Below are 26,938 nucleotides of genomic sequence, written 5' to 3' on the forward strand. Positions count from 1 at the left end.
CACACTTGTTTAAATTCATTTTCTGTCAGATCTTCAAATGAGACCGCAACCAGCACGGTGTGGGCGCGAAGTCCACGGCGTGATGACCGACGGATGTCAGTATTTCCATCATCGGTTCATCGCGCTTCTACTTCTAGCTGAAAGTAGCCACGTAATTGCCGGTGCGGCAGTTAACCTGGTCGAGACGCCCAATTTTAAAAAAGTTGGCGCTACACTGGTGGCATGCACAAATATACATTGTATGTAAAAGCGCACGGTGTCCCGACCCACCACGGGGAGACGCCTGTGCCTTACATGTCACCGGCGACCGTCAGCGCGGTAGACGTCGGCCTACAAGGGCCGAATTACCTGTCACGACCGCTGCTCACTCTATGGTGCCACCGAGTGTTGGTGGGACGAGACACTGCAGCAAAAGATCTAGGAGATTGCTTGGAATAATACCACGGATTCCACAGGATCATTTCGTCAGGGACTTCAGGGGTCCTGCTAATGATGTTTGAAAGATCTGCCCTGATCTTTCCCCACTTATTAATCTTTTGATTGACTTTGTTTTCCCAAGGACTTAATAGTTTATTTTATAGAGCTTTATCGTCGATTTTTTGTCTGCTGATTTTGATATGTCAAAACGACTTATGGGTGGGTGAGCAGGCTGGTTTTCCCAGTGATATCAGCTCCGGTGATAAGCGACAAGAAAAGTTTCCCTGTGTTGAGATATGCCTAGGTTCATTTGAATGTACTTAGGATAAATAGCTTTGCCGTTTATACCGCGTGCTGCCATTTGCGTTGCTAGTTGAGGCTTCGGATGGAGCCAGGGTACCGTTCTGTATGAACGGGACCAGGGTACCGTTCTGTATGAACGGGACCAGGGTACCGTTCTGTATGAATGGGGCCAGCGTACCGTTCTGTGTGTGATGGGGGCCAGGGTGACGTTCTCTGTGTAGTGGGAGCCGGGGTACCGTTCTGTGTGTGTGGTGGAAGCCAGGGTACCGTTCTGTGTGTCTTGGGAGCCAGGGTACCGTTCTGTGTGTGGTAGGAGCCAGGGTACCGTTTTGTGTGTGGTGGGAGCCAGGGTACCGTTCTGTATGAATGGAGCCGGGGTATCGTTTTGTGTGTTGTGGGAGCTGTATGCTTGCAATAAGGTCGCCGCCGTATGCGGTGAATTCACCACCGTATGTCAGTGGTGATAAAAGATATAGAGCTAAAAGCAATGCCTATTTGGGGAAAAGCTGATAGGCATTCGTTTCCAAATGCATCAAGTGCAATAGCTCGTCTTTGCCAGATTATTTAGTTATCAGTTACAAGTTATCTGATTGTCCCTCATTATGTCCGTGGATGGACTCTGCCACCATAATTTCCGCGCCACCATCATTTCTGCATGTTGTTGAGCCTTCGTCGCGTACATCCCTTCGTGGTGCTGAGGGCCCTGTGTGCACGTGTGGCCAGCTGTCAGCGGTGAGCCGAGCGGAGCTGGTGTCGGCCCGGCTGGTGGAGGAGCCGCCCTCGGTGGCCGTGCTGCACGAGTCGCCGCCGCCGTCGCCACCCCAGCCACGCCTGTACCCGACGCCGCAAGCGCCACCAGCCGGCGGCCGCGGCCGCGGCGGCGGCAGGCGCCCATGGCGCGGCCGCGGTGCGCCCGGCTTGCGAGGCAGGGCCGGCCCCTATACCCCGCGCCCCGCGGCCCGCTCGCTGAGCGGCGCCGGCGGCGGCACCCGCCGCGCGTCGGCCCCGGCGACGGCCGGCGTGGCCTCGCCAGCACTACGCTGCGGGCCTCGCGCCGCTGTCCCTGCCGCCGGGCCGCAGAGGGCCCCCGCCGTCCCGCTGCGGGTCGCCGAGGCCCGGCCGAAGGGACACGCCATCTCGCCGGCCGATATCGACGCGATGTTTGACGACGAGGATGACGCGCTCTTCGGGGAGTTGTGAGGCGGCGCAGGGAGTCGGTTTGTCAGTTAGCATGCGAAGACAATTTAGAGGTGTTTACTATGTAATAAGGTAAGCATTTACATGTGACATGCTGGGAGTCAAGTTGGCTGTGTAATGTTGGCAATATTTTGTAATATATCTGTCCCGTTATGTCTGGCTTTCTGTTCGCCAAGAGTTCGATTGGGGCCGACGGCGAGAAGTCGGACTTGATTTAGTGAAGCACTGACTTCATGTTCAATTGTCTGATTAAAGTATCTTCAAGAAAAAGGTCAAGGTGGCGGACGTCAGTTTGCCTGTGCACATGTGCAGTGGACCCCAGGTCAGCATGTGTTGCTGGAACTAGCCATAACTCGAATCAAATATAAATGCATATAACAACAGATATTCATTGTTCGACAACTACTAAGACGCGCGTCAAAAAATAGATGCATAATGCGTGTTAGTGTGGCCAAGGCAACGATTTGTATCCTAAGGCGTTGCACTCGGAATCCATCCGTCTGAATCCATTTTGAAACAAGCTTCTAACACGAAATCAGACGAGAGCGGGACGTTCAGGTTGCTGTTAAGATTGATGTCCGCTAGTCATCTGCGTGTATAGATCCCATGATCATAATGAGGGCTCTCCACACTGTCTCTGCAATCCGTAGCAAGTTTCTTGATACGAACGCTCTCGTGACGTCAAGTAAAATCGACGGGCAAAGCGTGGTAACTGCGGCGACTGCGGCGCTGCGCTACAAACTCAGCCGCTTGACGTAATTGCTGCACAGTACCAGGGCAATAGAACATCGTGCCGCGTGGTATGCGTGTAGCCGTGTGCTCCCCGAGTCGTGGGCGCGTGGGCTGGCGGTGGAGGTGGCAAGCGAGGGTAGTGGGGGTGATATGTTGAATCGGGTGGAGAGGTAGGTATATAAGCGTTTTATCACTTCTCCACGCCGAAACATCCTAAGCGCCAACAACGTGAGGCGCTCGCATTCCTCGAGGACTGCGTGTAAAACAAGTGGAAAGGTTGCCGGGTGGCCACCGGGATGCCCGGCCGGCGAATGTTGATATTAACGCCAAGGGCTTGAAGTTCTGGTGCTGAGATGTAGAAATGGGTCGCTTTCATATTGTTCTTAGTCAAGAACCAGGTTTACCCAGATGTGTCTTCATTTGAGTTTATGTTGAATGATCATTGGCATGGTCAATTGGCAATCACTCTTACATTTATAGAGGCCTGTTAATCGTTATTTTAAGAGTGATGTTGCACTTCTTAAGTCATGAAACCCATCATGATTATATTTTATAGGAACTTCAGAAGGAAAAGCTTAAACTAGCTTTATGTCAGATATGTGGTAAGCTGTTCTCATTTATAGTACTGTCAGCAGCTGTCATAGTTTTTCATGTATAACAAAATGGGAATTAATAGCGGTATCCTGATCAAACAGATTGTCATGTGGCGTTGCTCTCTAGAGTGTTGTTTGTGAGTATCTGCAAATACTGTCAAGAAAGTTAGATACAATTATCCAATGGTTTGTGCTGCTGCCTTTAATAGCTAATGCTGGAAAATAATGAGTGAATACGAAATAGTGGAATGGCATGCCTGAGGTAATCCCTTAGGGAGTTAAAGCCAGTGATCTATATGTTAAACCACAATCATCTCAAAAGCAGAAATGCTGTGCTGCCACAAATGTGCCTTCTAAGTCACTTGTCACTCCAAGTCACCTACATGCCGGACTGCACACCACATGACAAAAAGTGAAAAATTGGACTTCATGCCCCCATACACCAATACTCTGTGCCTGAATCCATCCTACAAACTGTTGTTTTGCCCACTGTCCTACAATCAACATTGTGACAATAATGAGCAAAGCAGTTTGATTCATTATACAGAAGTCCAGGAAAGAATGTGTGTGAAAATGTGAACCATGTGATGTAGTTTCAATGACAGGATTTTAGTTTTTTATGCACAAGGTAGAGAAATGGTCCCATAACATTTTGTGATTTCAGACATCACTGTTCAGACATTGCAGACAATGTTTGCCCCACTTCAAACAGGCATACTGTGTTCCAGTCCACCCTGATGTATACAAGATGTGCTTTGCCAGGGAATATGAGTGGTGTTTTTAAAGGGAAGTTGGCTTTGCCAGGGGATGTTAGTGGGGATTTTAAAGGCAAGATATGCAAAAAAGGAAAAACTTACATTGTATATAATAGGAATGTTCATGTGACCCATACTGATGCAAGACATCAACATGTGATGTGGTGTGAAGATGAAAATGAAGATGAGTGTTCACCTGTGTTCTGTTGCAGATGGTCTTTGTCTAGATTATACCTTTTGAGCTGCTTTTGCCTGCATCTTACGAGAAATGATTTCACTTGTTTCAGGCTTGGTTAAACCACTGATTAGCCATGGATACCAACGACATCTTCTGGAAATTAACCCGGGGTGTTCGCTTCGGAAACAAGTTTCGGCAAGGTTACAAAACAACTCCTGACCCAGCTGTGCAACAGCAGCCGAAAACACACGTCCAAGCACAAGAATTCCCAGTGCCAAATGGGATCAAGAAGCGGAAGTCATCCGCGTCGTCCGAGGGCAGCGATGATGACGGTGACAATGCTGTCCCGCTGTCCAGTTTCCAGCACAGGAAGAAGGCGGCGAAGGCCGGACCCGAGCCAGCCGCGGACGACCCGAAGCCGACCGCTGAGAAGCTTCGTAAGCTTCACCGCCTGCACGTGCTGGGCACGGACGTGCCGGCGCCTGTGACCAGCTTCGACGACATGAGCGACCGTCTGGGAGTGCAGCCGCAGATTGTGGCCAACTTGCGCGCTGCAGGCTATTTCGAGCCGACGCCGGTGCAGATGCAGGCGGTGCCGGTGATGCTGGAGCGGCGAGAAGTGCTGGCCTGCGCGCCCACCGGCAGCGGCAAGACGGCGGCGTACCTGGTGCCAGTCCTGCAGCACCTGCGTCAGCCGCGCAATGCCGGCTGCCGGGCGCTGGTGCTAGCACCGAGCCGCGAGCTGGCGCGCCAGATCGCGCTGGAGGCCAGCCGGCTGGCGGCCGGCACTGGACTGCGCGTGCGCTGCCTGGACCGCGCGCGCCGCCGGCCGGACGGCGCCGCGCGTCCCGTCTCGGCCAAGTATGACCTGCTGGTGAGCACGCCGAACAGGCTCATCTTTCTGCTGGACGCCGAGCCGCCGCTGCTCTCGCTGCGGGCCGTCGAGTGGCTGGTGGTGGACGAGTCGGACAAGCTGTTTGAGGCCGGCGAGCGCGGCTTCCGTGAGCAGCTGGGCCGCGTGTACTCGGCGTGCGACTCGGCGCAGGTGCGGCGCGCGCTGTTTTCGGCCACGTTCGCGCACGACGTGGACCAGTGGTGCCAGCTAAACCTGGACAACGTCGTCACCGTGTCGGTCGGCCAAAAGAACACTGCCAGCGACGTTGTGGAGCAGGAGCTGGTGTTCGTCGGAAGCGAGGCCGGCAAGCTGTACGCCTTTCGCAATATCATGCAGAAGGGTCTGGCGACGCCCTGCATCATCTTCGTTCAGACCAAGGAACGCGCCAAGGAGCTGTTCCGCGAGCTGATCTACGACGGCGTCATGGTTGATGTCATTCACGCCGACCGCACACAGCTGCAGCGCGACAACGTGGTGAAGGCCTTCCGCGCTGGGCGCGTCTGGGTTCTCATCTGCACGGAGTTGATGGGCCGCGGCATCGACTTCAAGGGTGTCAACCTGGTCATCAACTACGACCTGCCGCCGAGCACCACCAGCTACATCCACCGGATCGGCCGGACGGGCCGCGCCGGCCGGCCGGGCAGGGCCGTCTCCTTCTTCACCAGCAAGGACGTTCCCAGCATGCGTCAGCTGGCACACCTAGTGAAGAACTCCGGGTGCGAGGTGCCCGACTACCTGCTGCAGGTGCCGCGCAAGAGCAAGAAGGACCGTCGCGAGATGGCCGTGCACCCGATCCGTCGGGACACCATTGACACCACGCCCCGGTTCGACCGTGACCGGATGGCGCGCATCAAGGCGCTGAAGAAGGCGGCGGACAAGCGCCGCGCCGCGGGGGAGGACGGCAGCCAGCGTGCGGCGCCGGCTGGCAAGAAGAAACGGACCGGCAAGAAGGCGGACAAACCGGCACAAAACAAGGGCGTTGGAAAAGCGGCGCGGAAGAAAACGAGCGGGAGGGAAGGTGCTGGGAAAGTTACAGCTACCGCGAACGGCGCCGCGTCGGCTGCCATCAAGGCGACGAAGAAGCGGGTTGTGAAGACAAAAAGTAAAACCAAGGCCAGCGCCGGGACAACCAAGAAGAAGCCAGGGAAAACTAATGGGGTGAGCTGAGGGGTGTGCTGGGTTCAGATGTCGTTGATTTTGATACGTCTGTGGAAATAAACGCCGGATACTGGATACAGCTGCTTTCGCGGATGATTGTGAGGGGTGTGACTTTTCTGAGGGTCAGCGCATTTGATTCAGTAGTTAGGCATGTGAATGATAGCAGCAGCATCTAACGACGTGCACGCACTTTCCTGGCGGACAAGGCACTCTACTGGGCGTACTGTAGGAGAAGAGTGGGAGGAGAGGGGGAAAGGCGGCATATGCAACAGAGTGTAATCACCTGTGTGCGACATGACCAGGGCAGTCGCCACGCCCTCGCACCCTTGCCAACAAAACAACCAGCAGTTGACGGTTACGAATCAAGAACGAGCTGAATAGCTAGCTTGAATATCGGCCAAATTGACTAGCCTAGCGAAGCAGCATTGGCGGGCACGAATGTTTGCCTTGATGGAGAAACTTTGAGGGTTTTGGGATCCGGGAATGCCTCATGTCTGAGCAGTTTTTTTTGCGGTGCTTCCGTTCGTGTTGCCTGCTGACAGGCGGAAGTGAGGGCCACTGTTCGCCAATGATGGCCCCGCGGGCCGCCGAGGCCCCGGGCGGTCACCGCTGTCGCCCAGAGTAGGCCAAGCGTCATTCGATCCAGGGGCGCTAGAAAGGCCTGTGCCACTTTATGGAAGCCGATTTCATGTTTTCTGACGATGATTTGTGTGGATTTTCAGCACTAGTGTGCTTTTAATCGTGATTAAACACGTTTTAAAGCTGGTTTCACCCCGGTAATTTTCCAGAATATCTCGAAAAGCTAGAAACCCTCTCTCACACAGTCCGCTCCCTCACCAACAGTATTCGCACAGGATAATGAATAATGCACAGCATGGCGCGTTGATAGCACCATCTGATTTCTCTTTTTCATAGACTGATTAGCATAGTCATTTCTAAGTTTCGTGCCTTATTCCGCTGTTCAGGGACCAGGAAGAGCGCGAATTGGTCGATAGTGTTAGGGCTTGAACAAGCGCTAAATGAACGGATTTATCATATATAGCATGTCCCTTTTTGCAGCAGCTCAGGCCGAGCGGTCACTGACATAGATCATTATTTTTCATTGTGGAGACGCTCGGCAGTCACTTCCCGGGTTCTAGAACAAAAAGTCATCACACCCATCTGGCAAATGCCTTTGTTGTGACTGTCATGCAGCGACGTCTGAGAAGTCGCAGCGACAAGTGCACACATCGGCTGGGTCGCGAGTTGCAAACACGCAAAACTGCATTAGAAGGTTAGCGTGGCATAATAACGAAAGGCCAAATGGCGTCCCGCGAAACAGCGGCGTAAAAAGTCAAAATGACAACTTGGCGAACGGACAAATCGCCAACTCCAACTGCGTAATGACAGCATGTTAAAACATCCATATGCCAGAATGCCGAACGTCCAAAGAGCAATCTGTGAAAGGTTCATATTTTAATCAATACTGACGTGGGAAAACGGAGACACGGCTGCCTACTGGATAACAGGCGCTCGAAAAATAGATATCGGCGACTGCGCAGACAACTGTGTAAAGGCCGCTGCACCGTGAATATGCATGTATTATCTAGAAATCACCTAGACAGCCCTACGCCGTAAGGCAAATGGCGATGCCAGCAATGGGCCGGAAGCGACCAATGGTGGTTTTTCTAACATAATCTAGATTACACGCTGAAGTCCAGAGCGGGCAAGCTGAGGTCGTGACGTATAAATTGACGCGCCCGTTCCTGTAGAGTTCCCCCGTTTTCGTCGATGCAAAATGCCACAATCATTCGCCGGTTTATCAACGATTTCGCACTGGCTTTGAAGTCGCGGGTCTACACTAGCGGCCCTACGCGCGGAGAATATTTGGACGCATCAATGAGCAATTTGGTGTGCAAGGTGATAGCTCAATGGAGCTACAACGCTGAACTAAAACCACATCATGCGATTGTACTGGCGTTCACATCCGTTTCTGCTTACAATGGCCGCGCGCTGTCGAATGCAGAAGCTGGATTGGTTGAGCCTCATGCTTTTACATCGGGATTGAGACGAGATATTGTTGTCACGGATGCAACCATTGTTCAGGCTATCGTCCTCGCCTAGTGCGTTAGTATGCACACAAGGTTCGACCAGTTGACCCTTCAGCCATTGTCAGGTTTCACACGAGTCAGGAGAAAGACTGGGTGGTATTTGGCTTTCAGACATTTTTGCGTCACGACACGAAATCGCTCCAAGAAATTGTGATTCCAGGGCTCTACCAGGTGAGAGAACCGGGAAGGACGTCGTGAAAAAAGACATTTATCGCTCTGGAGCCGCGCGTTACCACGCCTGGGCTCCGTATTTTGGCAACAGTTTTTAGAAGGCTCAATGAGAACACCGTCTAAAGTACGCACCCATATTCCAAAGTTTCGGGAACTGCGGCCCAATAACCCCCCCCCCCCCCCCCGAGCTTTCAAGCCGCATTAACCGCCGTTGTGCGCCGGCTTCGGCTGTCCGCCTGCGATGTTAGACCGCAACGCCCCGGCAGCGCGTCAGCTTCGTCACAGCTCCAGGTGCAGATACCTCCCGAGCCAGGCGTACAACTCTTCTGCGGACAACTTCGTGATTTGTGTCTGCAGACTATCAGATGGAGATGAGAGCAAATAATACGTTGCTACGCTGTTCCCGCAGAAAGCCGCTTGTCGGTAAGGTACAGAGAGACGCAGCAGGCACAGTGGTCACAAAAGTTCGAGTTGGGATTTCTCCATTTCATACTGATCATTCCTTTCTCCATGCCGTCATTTAGCTTTCCGTTATTTTGGCTTGTCGCCAACTATTCAGACATGACCCTGCAGCAGTTCGCCACGTGGACGTTTGCCAATGCGGCATGCACACTTTTTGGCATGTCGCCATTTTACAAACCTCCATTTAGCAGTTTGGCCTACTGTTATTCGTCCGTGTCGCCGTTTAGCCGGTCAGCTTCAGGGCACGCCGACTTTGTTGCATGTCACCAATATGAAAATTGTCATTCAGCGGTCGACAAGCAGACATTCGGCATGTTCGGCTCACGGTTAAGACCAAGAACATCGCACACATCGTGGCTGCAACGATCTGTGTACGTTGGCACATAGGGAGGCGGCCTTAAACAGTGAGCTGTGATTATATTGAAGTCTCAGCGACCTACAGTAAGCTGCGTGTCAATATCGACCTACAGTAAGCTGTGTGTCAATGTCGACCTACAGTAAGCTGTGTGTCAATGTCGACCTACAGTAAGCTGTGTGTCAATGTCCACCTACAGTAAGCTGTGTGTCAATGTCCACCTACGGTAAGCTGTGTGTCAATGTCCACCTACAGTAAGCCGTGTGTCAATGTCGACCTACAGTAAGCTGTGTGTCAATGTCGACCTACAGTAAGCTGTGTGTCGATGTCGACCTACAGTAAGCTGTGTGTCAATGTCGACCCACAGTAAGCTGTGTGTCAATGTCGACCTACAGTAAGCTGTGTATCAATGTCGACCTACAGTAAGCTGTGTGTCAATGTCGACCCACAGTAAGCTGTGTGTCAATGCCGACCTACAGTAAGCTGTGTGTCAATGTCGACCTACAGTAAGCTGTGTGCCAATGTCGACCTACAGTAAGCTGTGTGTCAATGTCAACCTACAGTAAGCTGTGTGTCAATGTCAACCTACAGTAAGCTGTGTGTCAATACCAACGGAACATGGTCTCGATCGTTGAAAAATTAAAGTTGTGGCTTGTAATATATATTGTCACACATGCCCTGGTACCAAAACACACGCTTAAATGCAAATTTGGAGTACGCAATAAAACTTCTAGGATATATCAACACATCGATTCATTGTGCCAGTGGGGTCCGTTCCTGCAACAGAAATCCGTACGGGTAGGCAAATAACGTACCTCAGCACAACGCTTCATCATTTACCGTCCGGCAACCGCGCGCAGTCAACCGAGCTCTAGCCGCCGCTCGCGAACAGCCAAATAGACAGATTCCCCGCTCATTTTCCCCTTCCAGGAGCTCTGCAGGCACCCATTCCGTGCGCATGACGGTTGCGGTGGGCGCCCAGTTCGTCCCGTTCGTCGAGACCACGCCGGGCGGCGTCGGCCGGCTCTGTCGTGTTCAGCGCGCGGCGGCGGTGTCCTCATCGCTTGGAGAGCGCCATCGCCAGGCCGACCAGACCGCCGACGGCCAGCACGGCGCCGCCCGTCACCGCCATCCCCGTGAGCGCCTCTGCGGGACAGGTGATGGTGAGCTGAGCCGCGCTAGGGTGACGTCACATCAACTAGGGTGACATCACGGCCATCCGAGTTGGGGTCAGTCAGGTGACGGTAAGCCATTCCTTGGACCACAGGCTGTCAGCGGCCACTTTGTCAGTGCTCTTTCTCTAAGAAAAAGGTAATTGTCGACTCGTTCATATTTGACGTTTGTGAGCAAGATTTCCTGATAAAACGGCCGGCAAATGGATATCAATCAATGTTGCGCAAGGTACGATGACGCAATCAAATAATGACGTGTTGAGGAGCATACTTCCATAAACAAAGGAAATTTGTTGTCTAACGTAGTATTTTCTACTTCAAAGTATGCCAATAGTTGAGCAGGCTTATTTCACAATATCTGATGCTTAATTTAACATCTCCAGGCGTCAAAAATTCCCTTTTACAAGTGCCCGTCAACTGCAGTGGTTATTTGCCTGAAGGTTCCATTACTACCCTAATGAGCCTTCTGCTATTCTTTTATTTGCCGTTTTATTTCTTTTTACCTAGTTTATTCAGCCTGTAAGCTCTACGTTCGGGTCCGCCGACCAGCGCTGTGCCAAGAGTGCGGTTGGTAAACGCCGCGCAGCGCCACGTCTGCACCACTCACCCCGTTCCATCTTTTTCTTCACAATGCTCTCTAGCTCTATCGCCTGCCGGTTGTTGGGCTCCTTCTCAAGCAGTTGGCGCACGAACTTCAGGGAATCCACGTACTCCTGAGCAGACGGCCAACGGATGTCAATTGGACGTTGCAAAATAGGGTATTAGGCTGGGAGAGTTCACGATCTCACAGTGCCGCACACCATCTCGAGTGATTCACGCAAACCGTGCTCGGCGCGGTCTGGTGATGATTTTTTTTCTGATTGACTGATCTGATCTGATATGATTATATGATATGATTATGATTCGTGAACTACCCAATAAGGTAGCGTCCGAATGTCAAAACATGGGACGCGAGCGATGACAAACTTAAACAATGTCACGACAGCTGTCGACATGGAAAATATCGGATGCCATCCCATGGAAGACACCAGCAGGGTAAAGACTGGCTCATACAACTGGACACGCAGACGACCAGATATCAAAAACGGGAACGGCAAAGCAACCGTCAAGGAGAACGACAACGGAAATCACGTTGGATCGCGTTGCTCGGTTACGTTGCTCGATTCCCTCGTTGCTCGATTCCCTGCAGTGCTCGCCCTTCCTGCCGCGATGAAAGGTAAGGTCATGTAGACTCAGCAGCTGCGTAAATAATTAAGTCTTAATCACAACGCCCGCGGCCTAATCTGGCATATTCTCTAAACAAAAGCGACACATTCCATACCACGGACTGTTGTCTGTTACGACTGTGGCCAAAATGACTAATTAACGGATTCCAATCGATACGTGAGCTATGCCATAAGTTACATGACGCTGACTTGCAAAACGCACTGCCAGCAAAACTCTGACGTCAACCATTGGCACTATCGAATACCTGACCGGTCAATATACAGCGTAGGACAAATATTGACACTTCTGCCATGCTTTTTCAAAAAATCAGTTAAGAGTAAACCAGTAGAGATCACTTGTCCCACAGAAGAAACAATATATACCGTTGACAGCTTAATGATGCGAACAAAAACACCACACCTGCAGTGTTGTTACGGCCTGGGAGCGGCGTTAATAATTCCTTCGATGTGAGCTGTCACCACAGCGTTTCGTGACGCTCACATTCACCAACATGACCATTCTTTCACGTCTTTTTTGTTGCAAGCCACAGCTTGAAATGACCCCAAGAATTCGTCCATGTCGCTACAATGAACTGAACGGTGCTGTGGACGTTGTCTTTAAACACGATAACGTCGCACAATCCCTTAAATGTGGGAAGCGGGCGGCGGGCCGGGCTGGGGTCGGGGCATCACGGACCAGCACGAGCTCCGCCTTCAAGAAGGCAGTTACTCGCCGAGCAAGCGGGTATGATTAAATGGGCACCACTTTCAGTGGCATGACACCCCTCCCATCCCACTTGGCTGGGATAAAAGAAGCCCAGGACCCATTACCAGGTGCAGCGACCCCAACATGTTGGCGTCACTCACGCCGTAATGGAGATCATCGAAAAAATTGGGAGTTCCCGAGGAACAATTATCTCAAAGATGTTTCGCGGAAGTCTAGTTTACTCGCTGAAAACGAGTCCACTTCTCTAGTCCAGTTCATAAAAAGAGCACATCTCAGCTGCTCACTCCACATCTCACACCATTTGACTCTCATCCCATCCAGTCCTGTCTGCCTTTGACAAGGGTTGCAGCATGTGCAAACAATCCCTTGCGAGTAACGCCCTGAGGAATCAGGTAACTAAAAGTGCCTAAGTTAAACAAGTGCAACAAAACTCCTGTTCATTGTACATGCTAGGCTTCTTTACCCCTTGCCAAGAGTCACCCAAGTAGACTGCGGTGCACACCTTGACTTTGGCGTGGCCTACGGCCAGAAAGTAGAGGTAGTCCCTTGTGGTGGCTGCCTCAGCACTTCCACTGGATGGGGTCTTCAGCAAGTTGGTCAGCATCTGGACACCTTTCTTCACATCTGCTAGCATACCCACTGCGCACCAGGCAACATGCATACTGGAACTGTGTGGATTCACTCACTGCACCCTTGCCCTTCTGCAGCTCTTCATAGAATTTCTGCTCAAACACCTGTCAGAGAATTTATAATTTGTCAATGTTTTCAATGTCATGACTTTTGCATGTGTGCTATACAGATGTTGTACAATGACATGACCTAAGAATGAGCTTTCAGCAACAGGTACACTGGAACAATGTACAAAGAAGATGGCAACAGTCTGGTTGTCATAAACATGCTAAATAACATTAAAAAATAGGCAAAACATTGCTCTTTTTCATGCCATGGCATAGGTCTATATCAAGGTAACCTTCACAAGTTACCTTCAAATCTTCCACTGGTATTGCTTCATCCAAGATTTCTGTCATGGTTGGTGGCACAGAAACTTTTCAATTTTTGCAGAAAAAATAACTTCAGCTGTCAGAGGAGGAAGTAATAGTTAGTATAAAGAGATGTTACTACAAGAGTGGTGAAATCTAATTTCTTTGACCAGGGGCATTTTATGGGCTGTGTCCATAGCAACAACACCAGAACTTAACACTCTCAGCTTTGGGCTCTCAAAAATTTTGATTGATTTTTTTGAGGGGCGCAAAAATTGCGGTCGGCCCCACCAAAAACGACCTTGGAATCTCTGTCGATTAATCACAGGTTTAAGTTCCACGTGCAAACGACGGCGGCGATCTGAAAGGCCAACCAGATTATGTCAGTCATGAGGTGGTCATTCACCAACATCGATGCTTGCATGCTCCCTTTGCTGTACAAGACCATAATTGAACTGTTCTTGGAGTATGGCAACATCCCCTGGGCCCACTTGGCAAGCTGCACCAGGACTGGTTGGAGCTGGTACAACAATGAGCTACATGTCTTGAGCATGAAGTGAGGCACTGGCCAAACCCTGAGATGCTCACTCTACTAGCTGCCCTCATTGTACTTCCATCACAACAGGGGAGACATGGTTGCAGTATACCAAGTGTTTCATGGAGACATGTCACTGTCTGAGAGGTAATTCCTGACAAGATGCAACTCGGGTGTGACAAGAGGACAGCAATGGAAGCTGAGAAAACCTCGAGCTGGGACCCACATTCATCAAAGCCCACTCAGCATGTACATAATCAATGATTGGAACATTCTTCCACCTGCAGCTGGTGGTACCACCAAAGTCAGTTCAGCAGTTAACAAATAACAAATCTAGGCTCAATTTACACTGGGCTGACATCATGTACAACATCCCACATTCACCACATCCATAACTTGAGACCATTTGGTTACCTGAACTGGAGCTTAAAGAGACTAGGATCAACAGGCCACATTGCCTTTGAAATTCCTGGTCACCACAATGCACAGCAAGGTAAGGTAAGGTTTTATTATGCACAATGAAACACAATCTATGGAATTTAGAGGTCAAGGTTTGGAAGTTATCTAGCTTTAACCACTCACATCAAAATTCAGGTGAGGTCATGCCAATGTCATTATAACAACCACTTGAGAACATCACCTGCTTTTCATCTGCATGACATAAATGAAATATGAAAACAGCTGGGTTTAAGTGTATAAAGGTTATGTTGCAAAAGCCACATTAAAACAGTACTGAACCAATGGGAGAATTTAAGATTATGCCCATGCACTTTACATAGTAAGAATCATAACACAAGGATATATACATGATAACATGCAGGCATTTAGGGGATTGGCTGGGGACATGTTCCTGCCTGTGGGGATGTGAGTGGGCTGTAAGGAAGTGCATACAACTTACTTCCAAATTACTTTAACATGTTTCACCACCTTATCTGGCCTTGATGGGTACAGAGAGTAGGAATGCTTGCCAAGGTCACCACACTTAATTGGTGCATACCAGGGGCCTTTTTAATGTCAACACTGTAATGAGACATGGAAGCCCTTACAAGATGGTCAGGTCACTGACTCCCTTTCTTTGACCCAATAAAATATGAGGTGGTGCACACCATCCATCACAATGCACATCTGACCTAATCCCAACTATGCAACAATTTGGGAAGTGTCACAACAGAATGGATCTGACTTAGATTCCCCTTCTTGTGAGATCATTCTAGATCATCTGGATGTACTTACAAACAACCAACCAAAATGCTACAAGCAGCAAGGTGTTTATTTGAAACTGCCAACTGCAAACCCTCACTTTTATACAAAATGCCTGCAGAATAAATTACTGGGCATGGCACCCCATCTGGTAGCATATCAGAGCATGGAACAGGAGCATGCTGAGCAAGTACAGTCATATAGCAGAGTAAGAGCACTTCAACCATGTCTGCAATCATGGTCAAGGCCACAAAAAAAACACCAGCCTACATGTTTGGTGTAGCAGCAACATCAAGGCAAATACGTCTGGGCTTGAACAGCATAAATCCAAAGGCAATTTGTACTTTTTGCCGTTGATTGGGGTTTTGGGGCACTCTGACTACTAAGGTAATTTTGTGTCCCATGCATGTTAGACTCATACCAGGTCTGGAGTCCTGAACTATGTACAGCGTACTTCACTCCAGAGGCGGACACGTTGGAAAAAAAAGGAAAAATGAGATGGAGACCCACAGGGACAGAACATGTGGCCTTTGAGCTCCCGATAGCTCAAAGACAAGGTAAGGCAGGTAAGACTGCAAAGAAATAATTATGCCAAGCCCAACGCAACGCGAGAGCAAGGGTACAACTTCTGGCTGCATTTTATACCATATTCAACAGGGCTTCGAGCAACTCACTGCACATTTGACGGATAGGTTACGGTCACTCCCACCCACTCAACGTACCCGATCCGTTCAGCCGTACCTGAATCAGCGCCTCTTCCCACTCTATCCAAGACCCGGTATACCGTACAGCTGACGCAAATACATAACAAAATACACGTCGTGAACAGCTGACGTGATTCTGAGTACCAGAAAAACTTGCACTCTAAAAGCGCATGCTGTTAGCATATATTACAAAAATTAAGACCAGATCGTGTTCAAATCAATTTTCTGACCGGAAAAAATAACAAAGTCTTCTGTTAACCCATGACTTACTGTGTATTTGTACTTTTTTGTGTTTTCCTAGGTATATTTGAACATTTTTGGTAGCATTGTTGTCGCATGTAACCGGCAGCCTGAAGCCGAAAAACTGACGAAAGGTACTCGGGCGGGGCGCAGGCGGCGTGGAGGGGGTGGTCGCTGGCCGGGTTGTGTTTTAAGTGTTAGTCATTTGATTGATATTTTCCCATAGTTTATTAGAAGACTGGAAAAAGGGAGAGGATTGTTTTGGATTTAGCTTCAAACACTGCGCGGTTAGTATTGTTCGGTGTGATGAATTGTACGATTGTCTGTCAAAGTTGTGAAGATTGCATGATCTCGGCGTAAGGTCTTTATCCAGTTGAGCTCATCACACGCAGAAATATTGCCATATTGTTGTGCTGGTGCGTCACAAAGTCACGAATGGCTGGTAACAAAGCGCTAACTTGCCGCCTGGGTTATACCAGAAGGTACATGCTGATTGCGCCGCAATCGCCGCGATGCTCGCACTGATCGATGGCTCAGAGATTACAAGCACCTACCCTTTGCTACCTTACCTTATAATGATCAAGAATTTTGAGAGGCAATCTGTCTTGTAAATCCTGGTTTCCTCAAGCTCCTGCTTGGTGACCAAACATTTGCAATCAGGCATGTGATTGGTGCAAGATTTCATGCATGATGTCAGCCCAGTGTAAATTGAGCCTAGGTTTAACTATTCAACCGAGATTGATGATGCCACTGGTTGTAGGTGAAAGAACATTTCAACCATTTATGAACCACATGGTGCAGGGATGGGGTGCTGCACAGGTCTCAAGGATGAGTTTGCCAGCTTGAGGTTTTCTCAGCTTACTTACCTTACATTACCTTATGATGATCAGGAATTATAAAAGGCTACTAGACCTGTAGGTCCTGGTCTCACCATTCTCCCAGTTTGGTAACCAAACAGCCTCTAATTATAGGTATATTCATTGTGGGATGTTATACATGATGTCAGCCCAGTGCATATCAAGCCTAGACTTGAAATGTTCAACTGGGGTTGATGACATGATGGGATGTGGAAGAGTGTTCCAATTCTTGCTAACCCCTGTGCTTGATGGGTTATGACAGATGAGAGTCCTAGCTGGAGGTTTCCTGAGTTTTCATTGGTGTCCTCTTGTCACCTTTGAGTTGTGCCTTGTCAGGAACTCCTCTTCCAACAGTGACATACCTGAGTGAAATGTCTGGTATGCTGCTGTTTGTGCCTCCATTTGTGTTCTCTTGTCACCTGTAGATTGTATCATGTCAGGAACCCATCCATTAATAGCCGCATGCCTCTGTGGAACATTTGAAACACTGCACGCTTGTCCCCCCATAAGAGTGTGAGTGGCTGACCGAGACATGACTTACTAGCAAACCATCCACAATGGGCTTCTTGTGAGATGATTATTATCAGGCTGTGATCCTGGATCTGGTCTCCTGTGTAACCACAACCCAACCTGCCAGAAATTCATCTGCCGTGCTGCGCAGATACTGGGCATCAAAGCATTAAAGCTGTTGTCTGCGTGCTCTGAGCTCAGGCCCAGTCCAAGTTGTGTTGGATTTTCAAATTAGCTTTGTGTGAAAAATACTTCTGGAGCATGTTTCCTGAAATTACCATTGCATCAACATAATTCCTTTTAATATTGGCTCTCTTCACTGAAATTCATGGCAGCCAGGTGGTGAATTCTGAGCATTTGAGTTGATGGCATACATGCTCCAAAATTGTTCCAGTGATGTTACTGCTACATCAGTCATGGTCCATGTGGAATGCATTTCTTGTAGCCTGTACCACAGCTACCAGGTTCTGGGACAGATTGGTTTTGTGGATCTGGTATGTAATGATAATAGCTTGTAATAGATTATAGGTGTACCTGTTTCTTACTTTTCTAGCAGATTCCACATGCCCTATATGCCTAGTCACAATCAGTTGTAATTTTGTTTACAATTGAACCTAGTCTAAAATCAGCTGCATTTGCTGAGGGTACCTATTGCCAGGCCTGCAGTGTTTATTGATTTTGTGCCTTTGCTTTCTTTTTAGCTAAAATCACACAACTTCTGTCTATTTGCTACTATTTTCTGTAAAGTTAAACCTAGCCTGAACTCAGACATGGTTGCTGAGGCTATCTATTTTTAACTCTGCAATGTTTTTTAGTTGGCTTGTGATGATGCTCCACCATAAGTTACAAGTCTTGCACTTTCCACAGCGCAATCTAGTCAACTCACAGCCACATTTGGTCAAGCACAAAGCTGAGGCTCAAGTCCATAATTGTCTAGAAAAAACTATAAGTCTCATGTTCATGTAAAATAGGAGCAAAATTAGACAATTTTGTTTGTCTTGTTGCTATGTCATGCTTTGGGTCTGTATTGGATATACCATGATACTTTTGGTAAATGTTTTTTCGTGATCAACTGACAGTCCTGATGCATCAAGCAACATATTATGATGTGAAGAGGGTAGGTGCTGAGTGACTGCAAATTGTCTCATTTCTACAAAATAGGTAAACCAGGGTGCCAGAAGTGGTCATTTGGTCAGACTAACCTACTGGTTTGCCTTTATGCCTACTGGTAACCTATTGTGTACAAGGAGCCTCATGGTTTGCATTCAGGATAAAGTTGCCAGGAAGAAAAAGAATACAGATGCCCATGGTATTTTGTTTTTCAGAGGAACTAAACAAGGGACATTTTGTCTCTCAGAAACATCTCATCTGATATCCTTGAAACCAGTTCAGCCATTGATTCAGCACAATGAAATGATGATGGGTGACAGTATGCTGACTTTGCTATTTCAAACAAAAGGTGAATATAGTTTTTGTGCACAAGAGCATGCAACTGAGATCTCTGAAATGTATGATAGATAGATCTCTGAAGTCTAATTCCAGTATATGCATAGTCTTCAATCTGTGATGCACCATAATTGATGCATCAATGCAGTTGTGAAAATGGTGACACCAGGTCAAGTCAAAAGTCATCCATTTTGACAGATCCCAGAATTTGGCCGACAAACTATTGCACAGAACTTTTTGCTGTGATCAGCATGAAATTTTCACTGTTTTAGTCACCATACACAGTCTGTTGCAGTTTCAGAAAATGATGACCCTAGATCAGGTCAAAGGGGGTCAGTTTTTGCCTATCAAAGTTTTTGTTTGCTGACAACTCTGTTCTAGGAACCTGTTGCCATGACCAGATTTAAACCTCAACCATTTGATTATTATACTTTGATCCCCCATTGCAGTTGCAGAAATGGTTGGGTCCAGGGTCATCAGTTTTGATCAAAACATTCCTGCTTGTAGACAACTCAGTTCCCAAAACTACTGTTGTGATCACCTTCACAATTTGATGTGCCATGCCTTAATCCTGTTTGCATTTGAAAGAATGTTCAATGAAAAATCATCAATTTTTACATATTTTGAAATTATTGCTCACAGACATCAATGCTCAGAACATATTGCCCCAGTAGCCTCAAAACCTTTGCCTTCACTGCCATAGGGAATCAATTATGGTGCATTGAGTGGTTAAGGTCTGAGTGATTGGAACAATAAGCTCTGAAATCAGACCTGTATGCTTTGGCAGTTCATTTTTTATTTTTTTCTATCCAAGTTTCATCCTCTTCCAAGCTGCTATGGAGGTAAGTTATAGTAGTAAGTAAATTATATGTAGTGTTGACACTACTAACACAATGTGTGCATTCTGCAGTTTGAGTGACCTCATTTCCAACCTCTTCCTTTTTAGATGCACTTCATGCTTTTGTTCAGCCGGCAAGGGAAGCTTCGGTTACAAAAATGGTATTGCGCCTACCCAGAGAAGCAGAAAAAGAAGACAACTCGTGAGCTTATAGCCACAGTGCTTTCAAGAAAGGCTAAGATGTGTAGCTTTCTTGAGTGGAAAGATTTGAAGATTGTGTACAAGAGGTAGGCTCTCTTATATAGTTGTACAGTCACAACTGTTAACTTGTCAGCTTTCACCAAGATGCTAAATGTTTGTCATGTTCAGTACTGTGTTGTGTGCTGGAGAGGCATGTAAAAGGGATGCAGGTGTGTTGAACTTGTACAAGGTGTCTTGAACTTAGCTGACATGGCAGGTATTTGTTTGAAACTTTTCAAATTAAAAACCTTACAGTTCATGTCTATCTTGCCATTAGATAGGTGTTGGACACAGAATGGGCATCCCTGTCAGAGCTGTAGTGACATTTGTTGTTTGACAACTTGAATGGCACCACCTCAGAATTGCCCAGCATCACTGGTGCTTCAGGTGTTTTAAATTTGTGTCCATCCAGCCAGCCATCTGTGCCCAGCCCCTACCCTGCACTGTCCTGAATAGCATTCAAGCCTTGAACTTTCTCAACTGTGATTAATTATAAGACCATGTCTTCTTATTTTCTATTGTCATTCATGTATTTTTATCAGCATTACCATGTTTCATTAGTGTGGTATTGGTATTATTTCACCTTTACCATGTATTTGATAGCCAGGCAATTCTTAGCCGACCTTTGGCATTGGCGTTTGCATGTCCTGGCTACCCAGTGACTCATGTAACACACGTCCAGTTCGCCAGTGCACGTGTTTGTGCCGGCAGGTATGCCTCTCTGTACTTCTGCTGTGCCATCGACAGCGACGACAATGAGCTGCTCACGCTGGAGATCATACACCGCTATGTGGAGCTGCTCGACAAATATTTTGGCTCGGTAGGAGGCAAAGGACCTGGCTCGATAGTCCATGGCCTCTCACTGAGGGCATGGGCCAGATAGAAGTACTGGGCATGGTGTCATACTTTGTTTATGTGTTACTTTTAGATCTTTGGTTTTCCTGTTGATATTTGAACTTGAAGGAATCACACCTTTGTTGAGCAGCACTGAGTTACATTCATGTTTTGATGTTGCTGTTCGGCAGGTCTGCGAGCTGGATATCATTTTCAACTTTGAGAAAGCATTCTTTATGCTCGATGAGCTTCTGCTGGGTGGTGAGATCCAAGAGACGAGCAAGAAAAATGTCCTGAAGGCGATCACTGCCCAGGACTTGTTACAGGAGGTTAGTAACGATGCTGTGCCCTACGAGCTGTAGTGCTTCTCTCTTCAGTCCGCCATCGGCCGTGCATGGAGCCAGCCTCTGCCCGATTGGTCGCCGTCTCGCGTGCTTTGAGCTGATTGGTCGCTGGCTCTGTCCGCTGCCATCGCATTGGGTGCCGGATCCCGAAGGTTGCGTTCCACCGGTGGCTGCCTGCTGCGGTGGTGTGAAGTACATGTGCATTTTTTGTTTGGACTGTTTGGGCGTCTGGGCGCAAAGTTGTTAGGCTTAGAGGCGCTCTGGGCTCGCCCGATTTTTGTTTTGTTTGGTTCTGTACACACATGCTCGGCTCGTTATGTTATATTCGTTGCTCGATGTGCGCTCAGCCTGGGAGAACCAATATGTCGAACACTTGGTGTGGCATCGTGTGCTTTCCGTGATTAACTTGAACAAAATCTGTGCTTTAAAGAGGCTTAACATTGACGTTGGGAGTAAGCTTACATTACATCAAGTGAAGTACATCACGTGTGATAATTCGATGTGCTTCCAAAAAAGCACGTTAGCGTTCAAATAGTACGTTCAAATTTATGTCTCACTTAAGAAATGCATTGTGGTGTGATAGATCAATGGACGAGATGCACCTTTGCAGGTTCTTAGTGACATTGTGCTTGATATGGCGGGCATTTGTTTGCGACTCTTCAAACTGAAAACCTTACAGTTCATGTCTGTCTTGCCATTAGATGGGTGTTGGACACATTACCGGCATCCCTGTCAGAATCATAGTTACCATTGTTATTTGAAAACTCGAATGGCGCCACCTCAAAATTGCCCAGCATCACTGACGCTTCCCGTGTCTTAAACTATAGTGCATGTGCAGCCCTCCACTATCACGGAATGGTCCTGTCGAGTTAGCTGCCGCAGCTGCTGAGTTAGCTGCGGATATACTATCCGCAGCAGTCCGCTAGGTCCTGCTGATTGGTGCATGTGCGCTGTGGGTCCCGGCCGCCGCCGCGTTGTATGTGATCGCCAGCCTGTGCGTAAGGTCTGCCGCGTGGCTCCTGTCTTTGGCATCGGCTATCTGCGCCCAGCCCCTCTTCTGGTGAACAGCTGGCTGGTGAGCCGGTGCTGGGAATCGGGCCGTTTGGTTGTCCCCGTATGGCCTGGCGCGGCCCCGTTCCCGCCAGGGCCCGGCGGTCGACTGCGGCTGGTACGGGGCGTTCTGGGGGGGGGGGGGGGAGGGGGTCAGCGGCCCCAGTTGCGGCTGGTTCTCCGAGGCATGGGGCCGGCGCAGGGTCTGCGTAGCACTCTGGGGGGGGGGGGTCAGTGACCCCAGGCGTGGCTGGTTCGCCGGGGCATGGAGCCGGTGCGGGGCCGGCATGGTGCAGTTGCAACGAAAGTTTTTAGGAACACCGGATAGATCATCACACCGCCGGACGTTGAGGACTCAGGTTCCTAGCTGGCACCGCCCCTCCAGTTGCAAGCTTCCAGCGGAAACGAAAACGAACGTTGGTTCAGCCAATCCATCGCTTATGTTCTGCTCGCGTATAACACCTGCTCATCACGCGCTGCACTTTTTTTATTTGTCAGCTCCCCGACAGCTCTGAAGTTGATCGGCACCCTCACACGGCCCTCTGTATGTTTCTAGGATGAGGTCCTTCAGGACGCACTGAAAGCGGTCGGGTTGACCTAGGTATCGTAGTTTAAAACCACGTGCCTGCATTCGAATTTCGATGTCGTACGTAGTGCCAGCCCGAACCTCTTCTGAGCTTGTGGCTTGCCGTCGTCGGCTAGACGTTCTGGCCGCCTGTCTTGCCGTCGGCTGTCACCTGTGTGCCGTGTCGCTGGACCGACTGCCGATTGGGCACCGGTTGTCTGTAAAAATGCGAAACCCCTTACCGGACCCATCCGGTGCCGCGTGCCATCTTCTACTCTTACCTGGTTCCGCATGCGACTTTGTCCCGATTCAAAATTGCCACTGCAGACTTTGTCGGCCAGTGATTTGAATGATTTGTTGAGTTGGCACGCGAAAACAATTTTCGTTCATATTAAGGCCGAACGTTACCCAGGTGCAAGCTTTGAAAACGTGTTTTTGGCATGACGGTAGCTTACCGTTTATTTTATTGCGGTGTGGATATTTTTACTGCTCTCCTTCGCATCGGTCGAGCTATCTTCATCCCAGTCATTCGCATCTCCTCTGACCACGCGTCTGTCATGCGCCCAGCCGCATTTCGGGTGAAGCAGCGGTTGCCGGCGCCCCCCGTCGTGTTGGCGTGGCGTCTGGCGCGTGGGGGTACGTTGCTGCACGTCAGTAGTTCACCCATGGTTGATCTGTGCCTCTCTTTTTGTCCGTGTCTCGCGTCCAGAGGAGGTTTGCGGAGTCTCCCGCTTGTAATCGCCGTATACCGTGTGAGTGCCCGATGGCTGTAGGCCCAGTCGGTCGCACGCACCACTCCCATTCGCCGCTCGGCGCCCGGCCCCTGCCCTCCTGTTTTGGCCAACCTCGGTCCGCAATTGCTTTTGCTTGGGCTGTTTGGGCAAGACGTTTACCCGCCGTCCTTGCACTTGCTCATCTACGAGTTCTATCTACGCAGTGATGTTTTTCCCGTCGGGGCTGGCGAATGCGGGAAAGTTGCGTACTTATTTTTTACTAATTCAACGCCAGATTATAGTTTTTGCTCGTTACGTTTGGAAACATGATTGATGATGTCAGATGAGATGCTATTTTCATAGCAACTTTCCCCGAAACATTCCTCAACTCTCACGTGACAGTCCAAAGTAACTTCAATTAATTGTTAACATCGTTACGTATCTATGCCTGTATCATCGCTGTGCACCGATGCTGATGTGTAGTTTGTTTACTTATTTTCGTTTTGTTATTGTTTTCCGTAGGATGACGCCGGGGATTACATTTTGAACGACTTAGGCATTCTTTAGGCGCCTGCTGTATGCCACTTTGTCTTATTGCGATGAGTGGCCATTTCCACACGCGGACACATTTTCGTGTACAAACTATTGCATCCAAGGCTTTGGATGCGCTATGTGCGGCTTTCTCCAAATCTGCTGTTTTCGCGGCGTGTCAGTGCTCTTGACTATTCATCACTGCTAACCTTGGCTTCTCATTTAGCTTAATCCGTTACCCTGGAATACATTTTACTTGAGATGCATGGTGTCATTAACCAGCGAGGAATGCATGTGCCTAAATCTGGCCGGTATTTTCTGATTGCTCAGAAATTTATATTGTTTTCTCTTTAATCTTGATACATGTGCATGCAGCTTACACGTGAGTGAATGTTTGAATATGGCCGTGAAGTGATCGAAGGAGTGCCACCAGGCTTTCGTTGCCGTCATTGAAGCGTTTGGAACATGTCACGCCTTGATTGCATGCCATGTCGCGGTACGAACCAAAATAAAGTCACGAACCGACTGTAGTGTGTGCTAATTACTCCATTTTACTGAGACAAGCCGTGGAGCATGGCGCAGCACCGCTCTTTGCTTTTCTGTAGCTAGTCGCTAATCCAGAGAACCGCCCACTAAACACGTAGCACATGAGCCAGCTCTGTGGCAGCTCGTCGCGATGGTGAGCAGCCGTGTGCCGACGGTAGGTTAGCGTGCGGTGCGCGGCGTGCCGCTGCCGCTGACCTTTGACCTGTGTCTGCAGGAGGAGACGCCTCAGGGGTTCTTTGATGACCACGGCCTTGGCTAGCGGAGCCGTGGGCGAGCGCTCTGAGCGCTCTCCGGGCCGGAGGTGCTCTCACCCGGTGACGCACGCGCAGGGCTGGCCAATATGGACCAATCGCGGCCGGATCTTTTTTGTTCATTTTTCTTTGGTGCTTACATTCCATGCGATGGTGTGCTTCGATGCGCGTTTCTGCGGATGTGGTATTGGTGCTGATGTTTCGGAGGCGGCTGCTGTAGGCGCGTGAAATTACGTGTCGTGATAAATAGTATTTCAGCAGTCGGTGCGGTGTCTTACTCACTTGCGCTGCAAATAAGCACGTGTTTCTTGTGGAAGGTGTGATGGTGTGACATTGCCTATTCAAGGAATTACTAAGACAAAGTGTTCATGCCAGTCAACCTCTGTGTTTGTCCTCCTTTGACAAATGTGCTGCAACCCCAGAAACGGGGCGTCTTCGATGATAAGTTTCTTGGGCTTAGACGTTAAGTATCAAATAAACCATATTTATTGGCGTATTTTCTGGTGGCTGTCACCCATGAGCACTTGCGTCGGCTGATAGCGTTAATCAAAGTCAACTTGCTTATCCCCATCTGGAAGACTAGGATGCCACCCTGGGTTGGCCTCCATGCCAGCGGATAGGGCTCGTTTGTGTTGAGAGCCCAATGATGCGTGTTAAGTCTGAGCCCTTGGTATGAGCGTGGAAGGCGGTCAGACCCGGCAGGGTGACGGCATTGTCCTGTCGTGAGCGTAACGTCACTGCTCCTTCCAAATGCGCCCCGAAAACGCTGTGCTGTACTGTATATACCAGGGACGTCTGATCATAAGTCCACGCTGGAGCTGGGGAAAACGACCGCCGTCTGAGTGCTCGGAGACTGCTGCTCGTGATGCCGGACGTGACTATGGGACGCGCCACGTCCCGAGCGCCCGCGCTCGTCTGGCGTGTCCGATGATCGCACCCGCCGGGTATGCTCCCGGTCTGCGGCTCTCGCCACCGGCGGGCTGAGATTCGGACAGGCTGTTCTCACCGTCGCTGGGCTCGCGTATCAGAGAGATTTGAATGTTCTGACTGACCATTTATCCAACGAGCAGGTCGTAGGCGGATGGTGATAGCTGATTCGGAGGCAGCGTGTGGGGGTGGGGGGGCGTGCGCATCAAGAGGACAGAGGTTCGGGGGACCGATCTGCATACATGTGGATGGGTTTCAGCTAATCACGAGTGCGTTGTGGTGAGGGCAGATGCGACGGCCGCGCAGAGCATTGTGGCATTTTGAACTCGCGTCACAAAATTCTGCCGTTGAATTGGCGTTTCTCGGTCGGACGGCGGGGTCTGGGTTCATACGCCAAGCACTGCTTAGCGCAAGCCCTGATCCCAGAAATTGCATGGCATCAACTTAATCAGACTAACCTTATCGAAAGGGAATGCGCCTTTTGCCAAATGCGTGCGGAATAATCTGGATCCCAACAAATCAGCACAATTCTACAACGCTCCTAACATCATCGCCATACTGATACGGCGGCTCGCTTTGCCTCGCCCTACCGCTTGCCCTGCACGTTCGCGCTTGCGTGACGTAATCACAAATTACGTTAATTGACCTAAGGATCCTTTCTGTAAACATAAGAAAGGCGCAAACGATATCTGCGAACGGTTGCGGTGAATTTTTCATGGCACACGGTCACTGATCATCGGTGACGGCAGCGTCACCCGGTCGTTTTCCTTGCCTCCACATGCGTCGGTGTTCACATCAGAGTTGGTAGCGATCACCGAGGCGTTGTGTTTCATTGAAGTCAGTGACGAACCTTCACATCTGATTTTGACAGACTCTCTTAGCAGTGTTCTTAGTCTTAGGTCTTTTTATCCATCATGTCTTCTTGTACAGGATATTTTAGGACGTTTGACTCAACTGGATCAGGCCCGAAAGAAAGTTATCTTGTGTTGGATCCCCAGTCACATTGGAATCGCCGGCAACGAGGTGGCTGACGCGTCTGCAAGGCGAGCAGCGCTGGCTCCATGCGTACGCTCCCTCTCTATCCCTGCCAGAGATTTTTACCCTGCAATAAAAACCTTTTTGCAGAACGAATGGCAGCGTTGTTGGGACTTAACAAATAAAAATAAGCTCAGAGCAATAAAACCCAAGCTGGGTCAGTGGTTTTCGTGTTTCCGCCA

The 26,938-nt window shown here is 49.3% G+C and overlaps 3 protein-coding genes across 6 annotated transcripts; 2 read left to right on the forward strand and 1 right to left on the reverse strand.

Moving 5' to 3' along the window:
• The first annotated feature begins 2,696 nt into the window (after positions 1–2,696).
• Positions 2,697–6,303, forward strand: ais (DExD-box helicase 52). Of its 3 annotated transcripts, none has more exons than XM_037220156.1 (2): positions 2,697–2,717; positions 4,285–6,303. In XM_037220156.1, the coding sequence occupies exon 2, from the start codon at positions 4,309–4,311 to the stop codon at positions 6,235–6,237; it is 1,929 nt and encodes a 642-aa protein (XP_037076051.1). In that variant the 5' UTR covers positions 2,697–2,717; positions 4,285–4,308; the 3' UTR covers positions 6,238–6,303. The 3 variants fall into 3 exon arrangements, with proteins under 3 accessions (XP_037076051.1, XP_037076050.1, XP_037076053.1); XM_037220155.1 differs by lacking the exon at positions 2,697–2,717 and adding an exon at positions 2,731–2,819; XM_037220158.1 differs by lacking the exon at positions 2,697–2,717 and adding an exon at positions 2,745–2,785.
• A 3,648-nt stretch (positions 6,304–9,951) lies between these two features.
• Positions 9,952–15,848, reverse strand: Fis1 (Mitochondrial fission 1 protein). Its single transcript, XM_037220086.1, is given in 6 exon segments — positions 9,952–10,452; positions 11,086–11,191; positions 12,913–13,035; positions 13,037–13,144; positions 13,394–13,487; positions 15,800–15,848. Coding segments are annotated over 5 exon segments (471 nt in total). The 5' UTR covers positions 13,439–13,487; positions 15,800–15,848; the 3' UTR covers positions 9,952–10,363.
• A 369-nt stretch (positions 15,849–16,217) lies between these two features.
• On the forward strand, positions 16,218–25,292 carry AP-1sigma (AP-1 complex subunit sigma-2). Of its 2 annotated transcripts, XM_037219381.1 has the most exons (6): positions 16,218–16,356; positions 19,829–20,007; positions 20,672–20,780; positions 20,986–21,123; positions 22,745–22,789; positions 24,758–25,292. In XM_037219381.1, the coding sequence occupies exons 2-5, from the start codon at positions 19,829–19,831 to the stop codon at positions 22,787–22,789; spliced, it is 471 nt and encodes a 156-aa protein (XP_037075276.1). In that variant the 5' UTR covers positions 16,218–16,356; the 3' UTR covers positions 24,758–25,292. The 2 variants fall into 2 exon arrangements, with proteins under 2 accessions (XP_037075276.1, XP_037075275.1); XM_037219380.1 differs by lacking the exon at positions 22,745–22,789.
• The last annotated feature ends 1,646 nt before the right edge of the window (positions 25,293–26,938 follow it).

The sequence above is a fragment of the Pollicipes pollicipes genome, unplaced genomic scaffold (genome assembly GCF_011947565.3).
Source record: "Pollicipes pollicipes isolate AB1234 unplaced genomic scaffold, Ppol_2.1 Scaffold_4295;HRSCAF=5057_pilon_pilon_pilon, whole genome shotgun sequence".
In the NCBI taxonomy this organism is placed as follows: Eukaryota; Metazoa; Arthropoda; class Thecostraca; order Pollicipedomorpha; family Pollicipedidae; genus Pollicipes; species Pollicipes pollicipes.

Excerpts from the sequence above, each read along its gene's own strand:
- AP-1sigma (XM_037219381.1), top strand. The coding sequence starts at position 19,829 with ATGCACTTCATGCTTTTGTTCAGCCGGCAAGGGAAGCTTCGGTTACAA. Across the intron at positions 20,008-20,671 it reads TTGAAGATTGTGTACAAGAG|GTATGCCTCTCTGTACTTCT; the intron begins GTAGGCTCTCTT and ends TTGTGCCGGCAG. Across the intron at positions 20,781-20,985 it reads TCGACAAATATTTTGGCTCG|GTCTGCGAGCTGGATATCAT; the intron begins GTAGGAGGCAAA and ends GCTGTTCGGCAG.
- ais (XM_037220156.1), top strand. The coding sequence starts at position 4,309 with ATGGATACCAACGACATCTTCTGGAAATTAACCCGGGGTGTTCGCTTC.